This window comes from Ixodes scapularis, unplaced genomic scaffold, assembly GCF_016920785.2.
Source record: "Ixodes scapularis isolate PalLabHiFi unplaced genomic scaffold, ASM1692078v2 PGA_scaffold5__190_contigs__length_132052651, whole genome shotgun sequence".
NCBI classification, from domain to species: Eukaryota; Metazoa; Arthropoda; class Arachnida; order Ixodida; family Ixodidae; genus Ixodes; species Ixodes scapularis.
In genome coordinates this window covers 35,467,463-35,487,319 of record NW_024609880.1, presented here as the reverse complement: position 1 = coordinate 35,487,319, position 19,857 = coordinate 35,467,463, and the positions used below count along the sequence as shown (strand labels likewise).

Below are 19,857 nucleotides of genomic sequence, written 5' to 3'. Positions count from 1 at the left end.
CTAGCGCGAGCGCTCGTTCCGCGGAGGAACACTTCAAAGCAGCGACCCAGAGCCGTTTATACTGAGAGAGTTTGGCCTTCTTAAGGAGATTTTGGCAGTCTGACAACCACAGCAGCGTAGTCTGACAACCGGGGGATGACTACTTCCGTCCGCCATATTGTGGATCTGACTCATAGGAACTCTACGCGATTTCACAGGAATGAACAAGACAAAGAAGTAACGCCATATTGTGTTATCGCGAAATCCGCTGGTTCTAGCGGCCAACAAGCTCCGCCCATCGGCCAAACTCTCTCAGTATAAACGGCTCTGCAGCGACCGTAAGCTCTCGCCCTCGGATATTAAAACTAGGTAAGATTGTTAGAGGGTGTCACGCGTTAACGCCACCAAGCAGAAAGGCGCACAACTACAGTACTCTTGTCCGTGCAGGAACTCTTGACGTCACGAGCGCGATACGCATTGCGCTTCTTGCTGGCCGACTCTGAAGCGAAGGGCAGATAGCTTGCGCTCACATCGTCTCGTTTCCTTATTAAAGGGGCGGTGCAACGGTATTCATAGACGCTTTACACACGCGCCAGATTGAGCCGCCATAGCCGCCCTTCTCTTGTCTTACCGAGATGCCGAGCCACTGAAGCGGGCGTTGACGGGTGTTCACAAGGGCCTATGCTGGGCACAAGAACACAGTAGCATCTAAAATGGCAATAACCTGTCCTGCTATGGTAATGATGAAGTGAAGCGAACGGAATAAGAGGGAACAAAAACTGAAGGTCAGTTATGGCGGCGCCCATGCACAGCTGCTGTAAAGCGTCTATATAATTTTTTTTTTTTTTACTTTACACGAGATTATTGGCTTTAAGATGAGACTGCAGCCAAAGCTACAAGCGCGAGCTAGCCCGCGCTCCTGGGGTGCTATTCTGGGGTGCTATTCTGGTCACAAACGGTCACGTTCGTGTTTCTCGAAAACTCCTCCCCCCTACGAACCGCGCGCTCCTATTGGCCACAGCCCGCGTGATAATTCCACGCGGTTCCCATGGGAACGTTCGCGAAACACGAAAGCAACCGTTTGCCGTAAATATCTCTCTTTGAGTTCGGACCGTGACGACAAAGTGACGTATGACCACGTCCGACCTGCGTAGCACATAGCGGAAGTCGCGTCACTAGATTAACTGCGGTATTACTCGACACACCCTACTCTCTGTTTCTCTATGAGTGCGAGCTAGTGCGGGTGTAGGAGCTACAAAAACGTGCTCCGGGCTTTCAATGTCCCTGTCGAGCAGGCGCGCTTCCGCAGTGCAGGCCAACGTTCGTGCAAGATCGTTCGGGGTGATGCGCTCGTGCTTTTAACCTCACGAAGCGGAACAAGCTTTGGGCAGGACTCTAGAGCGTAGAAAATGGCGGCGATGCTTTTTGCTCAACGATGGCTCGACCAACGCGTACAATGACAGGTTTTCCGCGAGCACCCTGTTGCCTTCGCGATGCACGACGACTGTTTCTGACGACAATACCGCTTGTCGAAAAGCACAGTGGGATCGCAGTGTGACAACGGGAGACGGCGACGATGAGAGATGATGACCGTCGTGCAGCAGCTACTAATTTAATCGCACTGAGATTTTTCGCAACGGGGAACTACAAGGGCGCGGTTGCCCCCGATGATCACGTAGCTAATGCCCAGTGGATGGTGATCAGAGCCTTGACGGCCGTCGTGAGTGTCGCTGTCAACCGGCTGGGAAGAGACGGTTGGGTCGACAAAACCCCGGACCGAGGCAGCTGAGGCATGTGCGAAAGAAGGCTTTCGTCGCCACCATGACAAGCACACCGACATCGTCGGGTGCGTTGACTAAACTTAGACTCTAACGAAACCTTTGTCACCGTCATCATCGGTCTGAAGGAGGCCGTCACCATTCTGAAGGACTCCGACACTTTGCCGCAATCACCATTTTGCCATTAACAACATGGTGGTAAGTTGACGTTTAAACTTCAGGGTTTCTACCGCTTCGAAGTTAGTGCACGCTTAGTACCTATGTCTTTAGTTGACAATTTGTTGCGGTCTGTAGCTACTGTCAATTACGCAATAAAATTTGGATGGGTTGCTGATGGCATTTCGTTGTATCAATTAGATGTTTTACCTTTTCACGCCAAGCTGCTGGAATTGCAAGTCAGTCATCGGAAAGTTATAAGAACACTTTTCAATGTCCTGCAATAAACTACGAACAGGTCTGTCCTAAAATTAATCGTTACTTGTCTATACAGCAGCAGTTTAGTCTGACAGAGTATGGTAACATTGTTACCCACTGTAGACGAGAAATTTAGCCAGTGTCTTGTGGATGGTTGTCATCTTCGTGACCAAGAAAAACAATAAAAATAGAATTGTCCTACAGTCAACATACGTGTTATGATAGCAATTCAATAGATTGTTGTTTCAAAAGTGACAGTAACTCATTGAAATTAAAGAGTAGTGTGAGCTGGATTTTTGAAATTTGCCTGTGATGCAGAGCAAATACGCACTGTTGGCCTATCACCATCAAGCATAAACGACAAGCGGAGGCAGAGTAGATGTGTGAAGGAAAAGCGAGCATATGTACAAAAAAGAAAGAACTGCTACGTAACGTGAAGAATGTCAGCAACTGTCTTGCCATTGTGGTACGAGCTCAGTGGCTATGCACATGCTTATAGCAGCCTGTGAATGTAGGATGCTCCCCTTATGTGGCAAAGCCGGGGATTGGGGGGGGGGGGGGGGGGGGGGGGGGGGGTTATAGGGCTTCGCTCCTTCCGTCCCCAAATCGGCGGGCCCTAGAATATGCACACAAATTCCGAAACCATCCCCCTCGCACCCCAAGTCATAAACATCCCAGCCACCTCAAACCCCCTCCATCCTCACCCCCTTAGAAGTTTCTGGCTACGCCACTACTATAAACAGCACTCAATAGATAAGCAACATTATCAAGATAAACGAAATTTCTTTTATTTCATGCACCATATAGGCAGTGTTTTTGTCTTTATATGCATGCAGCCAAAGCACACACTGTAGAAAACACTTGTGTGAAGCCTGCGTTCACAATGCGGTCCCCGTCAAACTTTCAAGGCGTTAACGAATTCCCCAAATTAAATTTTCAACGAAACGAATTCGTTTTGCAAAACGCTGGCAAACTTACGTTGCGTTTTACATCATTCACCTTTGTCGTCCGATGAATCAGTAGTCAGCACTACACAAACCTCAATGAGCTTGTCGTTTGTTTTCTTGCCGTTGGGGCGATCGCTGGCGGTCGTGGCGGCGGCACAATAGACCCTTTTCAAAAGTCAGAGTCCTCTTGTGGCAGTATAAAAAGCTCCATTATTGCCGCTCTAATGGCGGTGATAGGAGATCATGCGCGGCTAAATCAAACACCCTCGATTCCGTGCATCGAAGGTGACGTGAAAGGGCCAACATCTTTTCCTTTTTCTGCTCTATGCTTTCGAAGACGTTCGATTTTTCTGGTGTGGAGAAACAGTGTAGTTCCGCAATTAGAGCGTCGGGTCTGGCTCTGCACAAGGTGGGTAGACTGACTTTCGTAAAGGGTCTATTCTTTTTCAGACCGTTGGCTGCTGCCTCCGTGCTCGCGGAAACGTCGTTCCCTTTGTGCAAAGGTGAGGTTTTGAATTTTAATACACGGCAATGCTGAATAAAGGTCTATTACCGTCTTCATAATCTCAGCAACGGTACCGTATGAGCCACAACAACACCACCACCACTTTCAAGCTTCATAACACCGGCACAAATAGAAGCCAAGTCTTGCATCTCTTCAAGCGTTACATCGGAGACGTTAAACGCCAGCTCACTGGGCTCTTCGACCCGGTCCTGTCACCGAATGGGCTCATCAAACAGCACGAAAGTATTCGTGTGCGCGTTGATCAAGTGACCGATCGCATGTCAAACTCCAGCCGCGGTCGATCCGACGAGCATCGCGGCCATGTTCTTTCGAGTTTAACTCGCCAAGGGTACGGTTGTCGAGTTAAAACAATGCAAATAGTCCCGTGCATTCTTGTTCTTACGTCATTTTGTCGTCACAACCCGAACTCGAAAATGACTGTTAGCGGCAAACAGAGGCTTTCTAGTTTCACGAACGTTTCCATGGCAAATGACGTTGAATCGTCACGCGCAATGAAGCCAATGGGAAAGCGAGGTACCTAGGGTGCCTTCTAGAGGTACCTATGTAGGGACGTGTCAAAACGTAAAAGCCGTTTTTTTTTTTGCACGAGCTCTTCTGCAAATACAAATAAGTAAAAAAGACTGCCCGAGATTATGCCGTCGCGTGTATTTCTTCAGCGCCGAAAGAGAAGAGCATGGCTTATGGAGACTATACCGGCATAATCACTGCAGTGAGCAAAGGAGCAAAGCATTATTAAAACTGCCCGAAGAAACTTTCCTGCATCATCCAGAGAATGCTCACAACCGTTGCACTCTGCGTCGATCTCATGACTTGTCATATACTACCCCAGAGTCGTCGTCAGCCCTGTATCCATTTGGAGTCTCCTTCACAGGCGAACAGGAAATTTCATTTGCAGCTTATGTTCACGACGGCTTGACAAAGAATAACGGTGTCGCAGCGTACCTTCACATAATATTTTCTTATCGTAATACCATCCGCATCGTGCAGAAACAGGGAAAGCAACCACGCAAGCGAGACACAAACACCACAAGGTCGTTACCGCGGTTTTCGCCATGTTTGTTTTCAAAGACCGTAGCGAAAGACTTCGAGAAAAAAAAGCTGAGATATCTTATCTAAATTTACTTTACGTCATAATTATTGAAATAATCATTCGTATTTTATAAAAGGATAATATTATTTTTCTCTGCTTCCTTCTATTTTCCGGAAGGTAGCCTTTTCTCCGTTATTCGCTCGTTCTAAGTCCCGGAGGAAAGGAAGAAGATAACACAAAGAACAGGGGGAAATGCAGGGATTTCTTCGCCCCAACTGGGTAGACACGTCACCGCGACGTAGGGCATCGTCAGATTCTAGCTGACCGCGTGCGTGAACCCGAACGTTGGGGCGGATCCTCAAACAAGAATCATTCTAGTTTGAGGCTCCGCCCCTTCTTTCTCGATACGTCACAACTCGAAAGGTACCCGTTTGCGACCAGAATAGCACCCCTGAATAGCACCCCTGGCTGTGAGACATACATTTCTTGTGCGAGCGCTCGTTCTGCGAAAGAACTCTTCAAAGCAGCTGCCTCGAGCCCTTGTGCTTGTGGCATTTGCTGCAGTCTCAGGTGAATTGTGAACGGAGTATAATCAAACCCAAACATAAAAATTGAAAGAAAAAAAAAACGTGCGACCGGTTTTCCTATGAGAGTCATGTAACGGGCACCCCGCTGCGGCGAGGCGCCGGAAGACACTACTTTTTTTTTTCTCCTGTTGGCTAGGGTAAAAGGGACGCCACCCCTTCCCCGTTCCTCCGTTTCGGTTTCGTCTGTTTCGTTTGCGCTCAAAATTGTGCGGCAAACTGCCTGGGTTGATTGATTACAGATTAAAGATATTGATACACGGGAACAGCGTCGAAAGGTCAGTATGCAAGATGACGGCAACGACGTTGAGAGGATGACACACCGGACGACGGCGGTGCCTCAATCTGAGCCCTGATCCTCGGTTCCTCGGAGGCGGCATTTTCCACTTTGGCTGGGCTACCTCCTTGGAGTTATATGCTTCAACTCCAGTGGACCCCAGTGAGCAACAGCGCAATCATGTTCCTGGGGCTCCTTCATATACCGATCGAACGGCCTGGCTCGCTGCTCATCCGCCCAACCTGCCTCCCCGAAATCTGGACTTCTGCGAATCGGACTGCCACTCTCCCCAATACCAACAACCCATGTCGTTGTCATCTTACATGTATAAACTCATCACATTACCATGTTCACTAGACGCGGCACCGCGGGCCTCCGTGGTATACGGGCTGCTGCACTTCCGCGGTGACGCGGCTGAGCCAAAAAATAAAGACTGAAGGCTATCCCCTGCTTGGAGTTTCTGGCGGTCAATGCGCAATAGGGCATACAAATGCCCAGATAACGCAGATGGTCCTGAGGACGTCCTCAGCTGGTCGAGACGTTTTCATCCCGACGAAGACGTCGTCGGGACGTCCGGTACTAGTCGGGATATTGTGGTCCTGTCAAAGACGTCCTGAGGACGTTTTCAGGTTCCCTTAATTAGGAAGACGAAAAAGTCTTCTACCCAATGATATTCAATATTACAAAATGTTTCCATGCCGGGAAGTGAAAACGAAACTAGAATGACTGCGGAAATAAGAATTCGTTAAAGGATATTTTTACTGAACATTTTAAATGCGGCCGCAGTGGCCACAGGCCTCGGAGGCCGCAATCGCCGTAGCATCGGCATCAGCAGACAGTTGCATCGGTTTCTCTCGAGCGAACAGTGTGTTTCGAGTTCTCGCTGCTCAGAAGCTGTACGTTGACTACCGGACTCCTTTATATAAATTTTCTGTGCTACCAGATCGCCGCGCTCTAAATCTGCGACCGGGGGCTCTATGGCTCCGACATCGAACTGCCAGGCTTTGTGAGTATAGAGGAGGCTATGGTAGTGGCCCATGTCCAATCGCGGCAATGACGACAATAGGCGAACCCTACTTATGTCTAGCACTCAGCGCGTGTCCTGAGCTTTGCCAACTTCAGCGCGTGGCTATGGTCAACATTGGCGGCGCATAATCGGCTCCAGATCTCGTGGCTGATTGTTCTGCGAGTTGAAGGGGTGAACACTGCTCGTTTTTCTTTAATTTTTTTTTTTTTTGACGTATATTGCGTCGGGAGAAAAAAGAACGCGTGTTTCATTGGTCATAAACGTCAGGGATTCGTTCTCGGTATTCGCGCAAGTACAAAAGTTGTTGCACCGCCTTTTAAAGGGGCGGTGAGTGATATTCAGTTGGAATGTTTTTTTTTTCTTTACACGAGTTTACTGGAACTCGTGGGACTCAAGTACACTCGCCCGCACCGCCATGGATCAAGAAATTCCTTTGTTCCGGCAAAATTTCAAGGATAAAAGCGAGTGTTTTCTTTCAATCTCGTTCGCAAATCTTGATAAAAAAAAAAATGGGTTCTGTGTATGCCTAGAACTTGATCTACCTCAACGGGCGACGAGTCTCCCAGCTGTAGATGAGAAATTTAGCCAGTGCAGCACAACCGCTAGCCTGGGGTATTTACCCTACATCAGGCACCAGTGATACACGACCGCACGCCGGTACGATGCTCATACAGATCAAAACGGGTAAAAGTGGGGATTGAACCCAGGGTCCTGGTTCTGCAGCGTGAGCTTTTGCTTCACGTGCTCTGAGCTGGTGTGCGCTAGCCCAATCTTTCAAACGTTTCTGTTTGTCACCTGCTCGTTGAAGCAACAGCGGTGCGCAGACCAAACGTTGAACCGGTAATTGCGATAAGAAGTAAGTGCAGGTCTCAAAAGACTTTTAAGATTGAAGGTGCGTTGGGGTAAGTATAGGCTCGGGTGTATACAGTACAGAAGCAGATGTTGATCATTGCCGGTGGCCATCACGACTTGTTGTGCCTGATTCACTTGGTCCCATTCTGCGCCACGGCTTTGTGCAGCGTTTCCCACAGATGGTGCTTTTTTTTTTTTTTTTTTTTTTTGTAAAATTTGCAAAGAGCGAACTTACCCGAGGAAAAAGTAAAGAAAGAAAGAGGCTTAGGTCCTATGGAAACGCAGCGACGCCACCGGTCTTCAATCAACACGGCGCCGTTTCGCACGGAAGACAAGAAATGGCACAACGAACGCCGCCAACAGACGAGCATACGGCGCCGAGAGCCTGCGTCTTTAGCAGACGATCTTTTCAACTCAAAAGCGGAGCGCATTCCGCAGGCGGCGACAGTCGCATAAACAAAACCAGGCGCGGTAACAGCAAGGAACTGCAGTTTCTTGTCTGCTAAAGACGCCGGCTCTCGGCGTCGTATGCTCGTTCGTTGGCGGCAGTTGGCGTCGCGACCGCTTGCGCCATCTCTTGTCTCCCGTGCGAAATGGCGCCGTGTTGTTCGAACACCAGTGGCTTCGCTGCGTTTCCATAGGAGGTAAGCCCTTTTTTTTTCTTGACACAAAAAAAAAATGCACCATCTGTGAGCGACGCTACACAAAGTTGTAGCGCGATAGGTTAAGAAACCGAATTTTGCGGTCAAAGATCCTGGCCTCTCCTTGAATCACCCTGAAGATCACGAGAAGCTCCGAGTGAGCGCGAGCACTTTACTTAGAGGAATGTGGTACAGAGGAAGAAAAAGGAAGGAAGCATTCTGCAAAATTGCATAATGTCACTTATAAGGCAGGTGTCGCAGCGTTGTGGACGGTACGACCTTCTGGGCGCATGTTTTTAAAAAGTGCTCTGTGAGAGGGTTCATACAATCAAATCGCATTGCAGGGAAAGTTGATATTGGTATTGATATTCTTTATTGAACCCAGGAGAATTGGAGTGTACTAAAAAGGCCCGAGGCCCGTACCAAAAGGCCTAATATACCCTACTAATAACACAAAAAACTGTGGGAATGAGCACTGGACACACACACACACAAGATAATAATAGGCACACAGGTACACAAGGCTGTAGTATGAAAGGGGTGACGGCGCAGTCCAGCGAGTGTGCAGGGAGCGCGCAGTATCCCTAATAAATCCCTTAGTGCCTGTCTCGCCTGCCAGGACGCTGTCTGTTAACTTGTCCTTGTATTTCTTCTAAGTATGGGACCTAGAGCGCGTCTCCGACTGGCCCACTTATTTACTGCGTCCTCAAAAGTGGTCCCTCTATTTCCGCCTGATGACGCCGCGAAAGCGTCATGTTGCTGCCTATTGCGATCCTGGCGGTGGTACAGCAGGCGGTGGGGGGTCGATGCGGCAGGCCTCTGTTCTACTGCGGAATTAGCTATTTAGCTGGACAGTCGACTGAAACCCAAGCAGACACAAGGTGGGACGCCGCGACGACAGCGACCCTGGCGTCCCCGCTTTCCGTTTTCGCCAGCATTTCTACGACTAACCGACAGGATCGCGACATCCAGCAGTATGACACCCCGATTCCTGTGACGTCGTTTGTTGCCACCTGAGGATCACTTTCGTTGTATGTGCGGGATAGGACGATGTAAACATAACTCGAAGACGCGTTCCAGGTACCGATACATATGACGGATGGGGGCACCATTTGTGAGAAGGAAGATATGGGATGGAAGAGTTCTGCCTAACGTGCCAAGGCCGCGTGGTTCCGCTTCGTTTGTCCAGACACAGTAGCGTAGAGGTGTGGTGACTCTCTGGTGCAGGCTGTGGGACAGCTGCGCCAATTGCGCTATTTTGGTTCATTCACAATTTTTTTTTTTGCGCGGCGCCAAAAGCGTGAAATCGACCAACATTGCGCCATGCTGCGCCAAGGACTGCGCTGACGCTAGATTTAGCAGAAGGTGAAAGCTCGATTGACAACGGGAGGAACTCACTTGATCGAATGACGTTTTAGCGAACGCCCACGTTTCATCGAACGACACTTTAGCGAAAAGTCGGACGCCGCGAAGCGGCGTTTTCGGGTGGGCCAAGTGAGTTCATATTTTTGTAATGAGTTGCCGCAGACTGTCGCCGCGAAGCGGCGTAAAGCGCAGCGCGACGGATGGGTTAACGCGCGCCCCCGTTATTCGCTAAAACGACCATTCGCTCAAATGTCGCCGTTCGCTAAAATGTCATTCGCTCTTGTGATATGGACTCATAAGCTACACCTTCGAGTAATGACAGTTGTCCATATTGTGACTTAAAATCATGGTTACCAGTTATCTTAGATCTGAAATCGCAAAAAACGCTTTTCAGCCCTTCACAAATGTTTAAACAGTTCGTGACAAAGCAAACAATGTTACATAAGCTTCCTAACACCGAATATAATGCTAAGAATTTCGCACTTTTGAATCATGACGATCCGGAGTTACATCTGCTCTGCACAAGCACCAAAATGGCAGCGTTTCAACAAGGTCGGGGAACAGGGTGCCGATACTCTAAGCGCAGCTCATTTAGTGACTCTGGTTCAGCCGTATCTGCTGTCCATCCATCTTTTTGACGAATTCGGTGTATCATACATCGTAGATACACTAGGCACGATGCAACGTAGCACGTAACATTTATGTTGCCGAGTCGTGCGCCCCTTCACATTTTATCAAAATTTGTTTTTGTAATTAAATATCTTTCTGTGTGCAATTTCAGATATTTTACACCGCTCTTTGCGCACCTCGTTGGTTTTTGTTTACCCTCCAGATTCGAACACGTGATTTCGTTTCCTTCAGACCTTAACCCATAAGACACTTGCTTTCTTGCAGCGTCATCGCGCATTCTCTTTGTTGTCCTTCAATTGGCGTGCCCCTCCCTGCGTTCCGATGCGCCAAAGGCGCTTTTTGTAAGACTTGCTCTCCGTATTAAATACTTTCCAACACTTGTGGTACAAACCTAGTTCGCTTGAATTGTAGCTCATGGCTAAATTACTGGCTAAGATGATTTCTTAAAATAATGTCACAGTTACTCCTAATGTGCTCCAAAATACGTTTTTCTTTTAATACTTTAGTGCTCCAAAATACATGTATTTCTGCTCCTAAGTTGGTCAAAAGTGTAGGATTTCGGCTCCCAGGCTGCTCCAACATGCAGATTTTTCTGCTCCAGAACTTTCTACAAAACCGAATTGGTCTGTCCCACCCCTGCCCATGACCAAACAACAGGTTAATACGGGTGAGGCTATACTTCCTTTCACCTTAAGCCAGGCGGCGCCGATGCTACGAGTTGACGAGGCCAATTAAACAGCGTCAAAAGAACAGAATCATGGTGTTCGTCATGTTTCTGGACGTGTTCTATCATTGCTGAATCAATCAGAAACAGAAAAGGCCCAGTGACTTGAGCTTTTGTAGCTTCGGCTGCGTCTAGACTCAAACTGAAACAAAGTATAGAAACACGAATGCTTATACTCGATGAATAATGCCCCTTGTGCCTAAAGCAACTTACGGGATCAATTACCTTAATCTCACCCAAGCACAGAAGAACGGACTAGAGGCAATAAACAGGGAAGCGTTAAGGGTTATCATCGGACTTCCCAAGTGTACCAAAATCGAAACACTTTACCAAATAGCAGGTCTCAACACCATCGAGGAGATCGCGAAAGAAAACAAAACAGGCCAAGTGCTTAGGCTCCAGAAAACCAAACCGGGACGGGAGATCCTCAAAGATCTCGGGTACTGTAAAGAAACCTACCCGGTGTTTACGGAACCTCCCCCACCCTGGGAAGACGAAATAGTGGTTGACACTAGACCCACTCCACAAAATCGAGGAAAGAATGAAGTGAAGACAAGAAAGCACGCTGCAAGTAAACACCTAGACGAGGTGTTAGCACTTCTCGAAGACGACGAGAACGCTATTATATACACGGACGCAACAAAAGACGAAAGCGGCACAGTCATCGCGTACTACTGTGCTAACACCCACAAATGCTTCGCCACTACACTACGCAGCGAAACCAACGTCAAGGAAGCTGAACTTCAAGCTATTGAGAAGGCCATCATAAAGTTCAAAAACGTCAAACTAAAACGTAGACTTTATATCTACCCGGACTGCAAAGAAGCAGTCCAAGAATGCAGCAAACACGACAGTCGCAGCAAGACCGTCCGAACAATCAAGACGGCGGCCAAACAACTTCGAATTGAAGGATATAATATTAAAATTCGATGGATGTCACCAAAGTATCTAAGGGAACGACGAGGCGCATGCAGCCGCACGGGAACCGCTACAGGCATCCCCGCCCGGCCAAGGCTCAAATCGCCCCGTCGACAGAAATGACACAATCGAAGAGACCGATCCGGCTGAACTTAAAGCACAAGAAAAAGAACGCGAAGAGAGAAGACGTCTCAACGAACAACTCCAACAAGACGAACACCCGCTCCCCTCGACGTCGTACAGCCGATGGGAGAGGGTGTGCCTGCGAAGACTCCGCACAGGAACAGCCATGACCCCAGCCAGAATAAAAGAGTTTAAATGGAAAGACAACGAAGAAGACCCACAAGCCGGATTATGTGAAGAATGCCTTGTGCCCGCGGATACACAGCATATATTCTGGGATTGTCCAAGAAGTGCAGAAGAAAGAAAGAATGCTTTGGAGTCGCTCTCCCAGCCTTTGAGACCAAGCTGCCTGCAAGAATGGATCCTCCCTGTCGGCTGCCCCGAACACCGGAAGGCAATATTAGATTCCCTGATCGACTACATAAAGTCGGCAGGGCTTGTACATTGTATATAACTCCCTTCACCTTCCTCCCATTCCTCCTGTCACCAATGTCTAGTTTCAAGGGCGACAGGCATCCCCCACCCTCGGTTTCACAAATAAAACATTTTATCTCTCTCTTTCTCAATGAAGAGTTTGGAGCATGCGCGAGGTTTCTCTATCTTTTTCTCCCTACTTTCCATGCTTCGTCCCACTATAAGTCACAGCGCAGTCAGAGGCTAAAAAATACGTACAAATAAGAACAAACATATACAAAAATCAGAGTCACTGCGCATTCCCTGCACTGCAATAACTTATCCGACGATGGCACGCACACAGAAAAATAGGTCTGTTCGATTCGACCAGAACGTTCTGAACCAGTTCTGTCCGAGTTCAGAGGAGTGCAGGAGTCGTGCAGCAGCGGTGCAGAACCAGTGCAGCCGCCGCGCTAGGACTGGCGCTGTGATCGCCTTTCCGAGCGGAAACGCAGGGTGTCGTCTGCATCTGTTGGCTCTTGTTTCTCCATGCCACGTTGTATGCTACATTTAATTAGTCGCGGTTTGATGAGACCATTCGTATTTCTTTTAAAGTATTATAACCGAATCTTTTCTGTGAATATTTTTTTTTTCGAGTGTACTAAAAACGTTTTCTGCGCGAAATGTGTTTCTGTCTGCATTTTTAACGGCCGTTCGGTTCCTGTCGTTTCCCTAAGCGTTCGTGTCCTTCACATTCATTTAGCAATATTAGAGTCACTCCAAGTCTTTCGAGTTTCGCATTTCGACGATAGGTTCGCGGCATCAGGATGATTTTCCGTCGGGAGTCAGTGGTGGCGGTCACCTCGAAGACGAAGGCCTGACGATAGCGTTTTGGCCAAAACAGTTATCGACCGTAACTTTGGCGTCAAGCTGAAGCGTTTATTCTGATTCTCAAGAAAGACCTGCGTGGAACTACCAAGCCAATTCCGATTCCCGGCGTTTTTCTCATGCCCGTTAGTGGGCGTCCACAGATACCAGCGGACAAAGCATGCAGTATTGTGGTCAGCTACGGGGCATGCGAGGGCCAATGTACAAAATCCCAGACATCTGCAATGTATCGGAGTCGTCAGTATGCATCCAAGAGCAACTGAAGTCTGGGACGATCAAGAGTGCAATACCTTTCTTGTGTCTGTAAGGAAGAATATCAACACTTTGGATCCCCACATAGCATCAAAAAGAAACAATTTACGTGAGCCAACATTTCAACACTTACCACCGGGAGCCAAACCTACACGAGCAGGTGCCTAAAACGCTTTCAGAATATCATAATCAATCAAATTCCTACCCTCGGTTATAATCTCAATTCCGCGTCCACTGCGGGTACGTTATTATCATAAATGAGAGGAAACGCAACCTCCGTATCGGCGTTATTCTTACACATCGCAGACATTTGAGCAAGAGCTGCGAAAAAATGGCACCGCGAGCAGAGACGGACGAGGAGTGTCGTCTGTATCGCCGTCTGCTCTTGTCGTCTGCTTCTGCACAGACGCTGAACTGACTCCGGAGCCGGTGCAAGATTTTGAGGAACTGGGTCTGAACTCGTTCAGAACTGGGATGAATCGAACGCGCCAGTGCAGCGGCCGTACAACTTCCGGTTGAATCGAATGCACCAGTTCCTGCACTGCTGAACTAGTTCAGCCAGTTCAGTCGAATCGAACAGACCTATAATGAACGCCGCGGTGAGGCATTCTTGGCGCAGTTTGATCGACCTAGTCGGCTCGCAGCGATGGCTATGCTCTGACTTACGGTACTTACGGTGAAACGAAATACGTAGGCAATTCGGAGAATGTTGATGATTTAGGACAGCTCTCCAAGAAGGAGACGAAATGTGAAAGTATAATTCGACTTCCATCCACCTGAAACCCGACGCAACTCGAACCCTTTAAACAAAAAAAAAAAAGTCGCAAAAGAAAAATTTTTAAAAAAAAGCAAATCCGCCTGGTTCGGGAATTGATTTTCGGACCTCTCTGGACTAGAAGAACGCTCAACCGACGGCGCTAACCAGGAGCTAGTGGCGACGTGAGCTATCAAAAGCGTCGCTGTGGTCGGCCCACCACAATTGGCCGAACGCTGACTATGACGTCAGCAAAGGATGTCTCATCGACGGAATTAAGAGGAATGTAAGAACTTCAATTTTGACGGTGTTGACAGTGTTGTTTTGAGATCGCTATGATTTCAGGCTTCCACCACGCCCATTACAAACACCATCAAACGTGTTGTTCACAAGGTAATGACGTCACGAAAGGTAACCGAAGGAGGGCGCCACCGAAACATCTCGCCACTAATTGGCGACGTGCGCGATCAAAAACGTTGCTGTGGTCGGCCTTCCACGATTGGCCGAATGCCGACTATGACGTCGGTAAAGGATTTTTAATCGACGGCAATAAGAGTAGTAAGATTTTCAATCTTGACGGTGTTGGCAGTGTGGGTTTCAGAGCGCTATGATTTCGGGCTTTCACCATGCTCATTAGAAACACCATCGAAATTGTTGCTCGCAAGGTAATGACGTCACGAAAGGTAGCCATACGAGGGCGCCAACAAGACATCTCGCCGCTAATAGTCACCAGCACTAATCTCTATTTTAGTAGGCTGGATCGCGGATCGGGAGCCCGTCGGTGCCGCCACCGGCAAGCCGCTGCTGCGATCCTTATGTCGGGTGTTTGGAGATCGAATCGGTGTTTGTCAAACCTCCGGTCGCCGAATCAAAAAATCAAACGTACCGGAGCACCAACGGCTGAGCTGGCAAGCTTGCTGTCGTAGTGGAGTAGACAAAGGAACTTGCCGGACAATGAGACCGTCCTCGGGGAAGCCCAGAAGTTGATGAATGACTAAAGGGCCGCCCACACTAGCGAGAAAACGCGCCCGGCGCGCCGATAAATCGGTTAAGCGGGAAGATAAAGGGCGTGTCTCTGCACGTGCTCGTGGCGCTGACTGTGCTTCGGCGACATTTTGTTACTTGCCGCGATCGGCGTGCCACGCGCGTTTTCTCGCTAGTCTGGGCGGCCCTTAAGAAGTTCCATCTCGAGAGCGGCTTTCCGAGAGTGAGCGAATTCCGCGTAGCTAACCCTTCGAGCTTGTCGTCTGCTAAACCCAACTCAATGAAACCGCCACTGACTCCGCGGTAACTCTAGGTACCTCTCGCCTCATTGAGCTCACTACAGCGGAGTCACTCTCGACCGCAAAATATTTATTTATAAGAACTTCGAGGGCTATCGGTTTTAATGTCTGTACGCAAGCTATTTGACGGGCTTATTGAAAAGCATCCAAAAAGTTTCAGTGCCGACAACAGCTTAGAAAACAGCATAGAAACAGGGGAAAACGTCACTTTTTCTCGTTTTTCCCATAGAGTCCCATGCATTGCCTGGTGTCAATCAATGGCCACCGGTGGCGACACTCGGCCCCAGCTGCCGAGGCCGCGGTCCGCGATCCAGCCTAGTACAATAGAGATCAGTGGTCACCAGTAAATCAAATAGATGTAACTTTGACACCAGTCTTAATGGTGCACAACGCAAGGGTCATTAGTTGACGTTTCGTGGTTCAGCGGCGCTTACCAGTCACCTAGAGAATGCGACTTCCGCTCCGTATCAGGCGGAAGTCAATTTATTCTTGTGAATTCGGAAGAGGGGAAGGGCACCCCCCACCGATCTCCTGAACATTTCTGACGCCACTGACTTGGCCTTGGTGTCGTACCCGTTAGAAGATCCCACCAGAAAGTTATCGTTGATACGGTCTGTAGAAGGCAACGAACTCGTGATGGTGGCGCAGCATCTAGCTAATTTTTAACCTGTCACCTACTATAATCAAGGTTGTAGCATGGGGACGAGTTTTACGATCTCTAGTCGTAGTGTACCGTTGGATCAGGTCTCGTGGATTATCGCTGGAGAGTTAAGAAAGGGAGCAACTGGGACCATACAGAACGTTTATAATTTAATGGCGAACACTCTCTGCGCACATTGGTTGCTTATGCGTGCGCTGTCGCGTGGCGAGGAGGATAGTGGGAGGAAAGGCTGAGCAAAGCCTGGAAACGCTCGCAGACGATGGAAGCAGATACTTTACAAGGGAATGCATCTTACTTCGTAAAAATCCAATGGCCTTGGCGCCGGCAGCTTTTGCTTATTTAGAACGGCTGTGCGACTGCCGCCATCTATCGTCGTGGAAACTCGTCGATATAGCGGAGACGGTCGCCTCCGCTGTCTTAGCCAATCCGGTGTCTTGGCACGTCGGCGGCAGCCCTCTTCCTTGGCGCATAGCGAAGATCCGACAGTGTGGACAGCGCGATGCACATGTGTTCTTTTGTTGGCGGGGTTCCCCCTTCGCTATGGCAGATTTCGCCCTGTCTAATGCATATGAGCAGAGTAAAATGTATTTTTTAATAAATTATTTAAAGGACACATGCAAAGGAAAAAAACATTTTTTTTAAACGGCTTAGATGGAAAAAGGACGCCATAAAACAATTTTACAACGAAGAAAAAAAATTTTTAGAGCTATATTTTCGGCGCAAAGCGAGTTTGTAGTTGGCGCCCGCGGGCACCGCGGAAAAGTGGTCTGTATTTATCACGTGACTGGTCTTTATTTATCACGTGGTGCTTGCGCTCTTTCGGAAGCTTCCTATGGCCTCTAAAAGTAACTTATTCATCTTTGTTTGAAGTATAACAAAAAACCAAGACGAATAAGTAACTTTTAGAGCCCAAAGGAAACTCCTGAAAAAGCGCAAGCAGACGTGATAGACCTGTGCGCCGGTCAGACGACGGCGGCGGCGCCCCGAAGCAGACGAACTTGTGCGGCGGCGGCGACGGCGGCGTGGAGAAACGCGTTGAAGCGGCGTTCGCACAACGCTCAGCGTGCGGCGGCGACGCAGCGCGGCAGCGCGCGGGCCTACCACGTGACCAGCGGCGGCTCCCGGGAGCGCCAACTACAAACTCGTATAGCGCCGTAAATATAGCTCTAAAAATTTTGTTTCTTCGTTGTAAAATCGTTTTATGACATCCTTTTTCCATCTAAGCTGTCTAAAAAAAATGTTTTTTTCCTTTGCATGTGTCCTTTAATGGAGGATTTCGCCTCTTCCTCGCGCCTTGCAATGTAAACGCAGTCCATAAACTGCACGAACCCGATCGAGCAAAGAGCATTTTCAGAAGTCCGCACACCCTAGCTGCACCAATTCTGCGAGTACGCCATTGTTTGGGCAAGTACTTTGAGCATGTAAAGGACACGAGCGTTGCGTCAGTGCTTGGCGAGGACTCGGATCCAGTCAGACGCTGCGATGAATGGATGTGAATGGCTGCACCCAGAGCCGTGTTTACAGAGAGTTTGGTCAATGGTAGGCGCAGGCAGAGCCAGGGCGTGCACAAGACGCAGAAAATGGGCTTGGCATGCTCTTTTGGCTAACCTGAGTATCCTAAAACAATCCTCTAGTGGTGGTAGCGAGAAACTATTTTAATCAAAGATATTTGAGTTTTTTTGTTTTTTTTTTTTGTTTTTATATAGTTTTAATAAGCGCGTAAGAGTGAAGTGTAGTAACCCTTCGTGGTTTAAAATAGGGTGCACGCTATGTTTCGATGATGATCATGCAGAAAGCTGTAAGAAACGAATGCGCCGCTCAACCCCGGACGGCAAATTCCCGGCCCTCGGTGCTTGGCGTACGGATTATGTCAATCGTTCCGCTAGTCGCACTCTTCCTCCATGATTGTGTATGACCGTGATTGAAACATAACGTGCACCATTATTTCAGTCACCGAGAGTTATTCCGACGAACTTATCAAGTTTGTTTCTTGCGAAAACCACCAAAGTATTACTTCCGGCTTCTGGTTGGCCACATTCGGATTTGTGAAGACGCCCTGGAACACGCCCAGCCCGCTTTCGGCCAATGGCGCCTCCTCATTTGTCTCCTATACTTCCCAACGAATGACCACACTCTTACATATACGGCTCTGGCTATACCCTTTGTAACGGGCGGTAGCTTGCGCCACCTAGCCTACAAATGGCGACCGCCCATGTTGCTCGATGAACTTTTGAAAAAGGGAAGCATTCTCACATCACACTGTCTATTGCAGCCTCCGATCCTGCCCCGGGTGGCCCACGAGGGAGACACGCGCTACTACGACCGCTGCCCCGAAAGCAAGCTGGTGCAGGCCGAGCACAGCTTCACCGATGCGGAGATGGCCCTCTTCAAGAACTTCTGAACGCCAGCATCGAACACTGTGTCGCGATACAGATTCATACCCTGGCCAAGATTAATCTCATTTCCAGCGAACGTCATACCGACTATGAATTTGATCTTTTTAGCCCTTCCACATGCAAGTTTTGAATGACATTGAACTCCATCACGATGATTAGGCTAATTTATTATATACGTGTAGACAACTTTCTGTGGCATTTCAGAAAAAGCGAAGAGTGCGCGAGATAAGCTTTGATTGGCGCTCAACGTGATCGAGCGCCCGTGCGCCATAGCTTCAACTGCATAGCCAAAGAAAGTTGTCCACGAGTGTTCGCAATTTTCACGACTTATAGAGGGCGCACTGGTGCCCATCGAAATCATCGAAATGGCTGTCATCTGGATGGTCGTCTTTGGACAGGAGTACGAGGCTGGGTTTGCGACGCGTAGGTAATTCTAGCTTTGCTATATACGAGCTAGCTCTATTAGAGCCTTACTTAATTTTTTCACGTCAGGAAGGTGTTGGCAAGCACGTTTATTCCGTATTCTATATCATCCAGGAGCTAGGGAGCGCGATTCTCACACCGCTGTGCCAGCATCGCTGAAAGTTCCGAGTAAAAAACTATCTGTGGGCCGTGTTCGAAACCTTAAAACGTGATTTAACGGTTCACAATGTATTTTTGATATTATTCAAACGTACAAGGTTTTTATCATGAATGGTGTTGTTTTAATTGGCGCTGACTTCCTGGAACATGGCGCAGTTGGTGTCAAATTGTAAACAAATGGTGCGTGTGGCATGAAGACTGTTTTAGACCGCAGCTCTTAGGCGCCCGTTTCCGGGATGAGCGGCGTCGGCGTCGCTGTCGGCGCCGGCGTAACCGCACGCGTTGCATTATGGGAAGTTTCCCCGCTAACCTTAGCGGGAAAATTTCACCGCTAAATTTAGCAGAAAAATTTCCCCTCTAAATTTAGCGGCAAAATTCTTCCGCTATATATAGTGGGGAAATCGATCTCGCGTGGGGACCTCACTACCAATCCAGTTGCCCCTCTAAATTTAGCGGGAAAAATGGCGTCAAGACTTCGTGTCACGTCACCCATGAACAAATTCAGCAGCAGGAGGAAGAGAGGAAAAGGAGGTAAAGAGGAGGAGGGAAGAGGAGGAGGGTAGGGGAAGGTACAGAGGAGGAGAAGGGTATACCTTCCTCTCCGTACCCTCCCCTCCTCCTCCTCAAGAGCTGGGCTCTAGTTTTGCATTACAGAGATTTGTAAACGTCTTTCATTTTTTGAACATCGAATGGGAACATGATTGGAACAAGAATGTCGGCTTCTCATCATGTGCTGAGGTGGTTTTATAAAATGATGTGATATCATACCTTTCAATGTCAAAAGATCAAATATGTATGTATAACGTACATAAATATGAACATTTCCCTTGTCC

At 48.5% G+C, this 19,857-nt stretch overlaps 1 protein-coding gene across 1 annotated transcript in view; it reads left to right on the top strand.

Annotated features, from left to right (window-relative positions):
* The window catches only part of LOC8042156 (cAMP-dependent protein kinase catalytic subunit 3), a 129,177-nt gene extending 109,320 nt beyond the window's left edge, over positions 1-19,857 (top strand). The window contains exon 8 of the mRNA XM_029982774.4: positions 18,319-19,857. Within this exon, the coding sequence (XP_029838634.1) occupies positions 18,319-18,447 (129 nt within the window). The 3' untranslated portion in view covers positions 18,448-19,857. The remainder of the gene's footprint in view (positions 1-18,318) is intronic.